The 1,375-nt window shown below is 47.4% G+C and overlaps 1 protein-coding gene across 1 annotated transcript; it reads right to left on the bottom strand.

Annotated features, from left to right (window-relative positions):
- Positions 1–376: 376 nt before the first annotated feature.
- Positions 377–919, bottom strand: LOC149256266 (cytochrome P450 94B1-like). The gene has a single exon (XM_089455287.1). The coding sequence runs from the start codon at positions 917–919 to the stop codon at positions 377–379; it is 543 nt and encodes a 180-aa protein (XP_089311413.1).
- Positions 920–1,375: the final 456 nt, after the last annotated feature.

Raw genomic sequence — 1,375 nt, 5'->3', positions numbered from 1 at the left:
AGGCCAAACTGGATGCCTGTCAAAGTTGACTACGGAAACCGAGCAGCTTCTTCCAAGCAAGAAATAAAGTAAACTTCCTCACTCTTGGCTCTTCTTAATCTGCAGGTGGAAAACAACAAACTAACTAAACCAGTGGAACAACGGAAAAAAATTAAGATTGTGTGATTGTGTGAAGGCATAGGAGAGCTGGTAATTATACTGATTACCTCATTGTCGTGCCATTACCTCCCTTACAGACTGTGTCATTGAATGGCCCACCATTACCATTGAAAGGCCGCCTGGCAAAGAAAATGAAGAATGTGTGGGAGGCAGAGGAATCATTGAACGGCTCGTCTTTCCTTTTGCAGGGACCGGTGCTGCTCATTTCCTGCCTCCGCTACCGAATGACATCCATGGTGAACTCGTGCACAGCTTTTACTGCGCAGCGGAAGCGTTTTTCCGACCCAGTGTTGAGCATCCTCTTTATATTCCATGCCAACGAGATCGGCGCAGTGGAGCGCCGAGCGCTGAGCTCGGTTGCTACATCGAAAGCCTGCGTGAACTCCGAAACAGAAAGGCTCACATCAAGGCTAGCCGGATCGATCCCGAACGCAACTTTGCATATATTATCAAATGCGAAACGCTGCAGAATGTCCTGAAAATCCAATCCTCTGCCCATCTGGCTGGCCTCATCAAGAATTGGTAGGAGTCGATCCGTGACCTCTTCGATGACTCGTAGAACAAATTCCCGCAGAGAGCGAGTGTTGAACTCGTAGCTGGCAACCTTGCACTGCAATTTCCAGGCATTCCCGTCGGAATTAATGATCCCCTTCCCCAACAGATCGTGCAGAATGGCCGTAAAGGGCTTCCCCTTTAGATAATTGTCGAATTGGGTCTTCAGTATATACTTAATATTCTCAGGATTTGTCGTCACAACCATTCGAACCGCTCCCAGTCACTCGACCAGAATGGTCTGCATGGGGGATTCTGTGAGCATTTCTACGTACCATTGAAGCAAGCAGCCTAACCCACGACTAGATATGATCTCGGGCCGGAAAGAAGCCTGGGACGAGACAGAATTCTACAGAAAACGCAAACCATGAGTACCAGCAGCAGCAACACCTGCAGTTAGCATACTATTTGGCCTTGCCTAAACATTGCAATGTGTCATTTGGACAGAGAGGGAGGGTGACGGAAACCGTTGAGAGCTAATAAAATAACTAGAAAACAAGGAGTGAGCTAATAAAATAACCAGAAAACACAGTGACATTGGGTTGCTCACAAGGAAATCGATAATGGCTACACTACTCATGAACAGCTTGTTGGCCTTCCTTAAACCGATCCCTGGGATGACAATGACACAGCTGAGTGCATTTGACAAGTTACCCTAGCCGCA

Source organism: Pinus tabuliformis, chromosome 7 (genome assembly GCF_031772625.1).
Source record: "Pinus tabuliformis cultivar Carrire ecotype Pingquan chromosome 7, CPIR1, whole genome shotgun sequence".
NCBI classification, from domain to species: domain Eukaryota; kingdom Viridiplantae; phylum Streptophyta; class Pinopsida; order Pinales; family Pinaceae; genus Pinus; species Pinus tabuliformis.
This window is presented reverse-complemented; position numbering and strand designations above follow the sequence as displayed.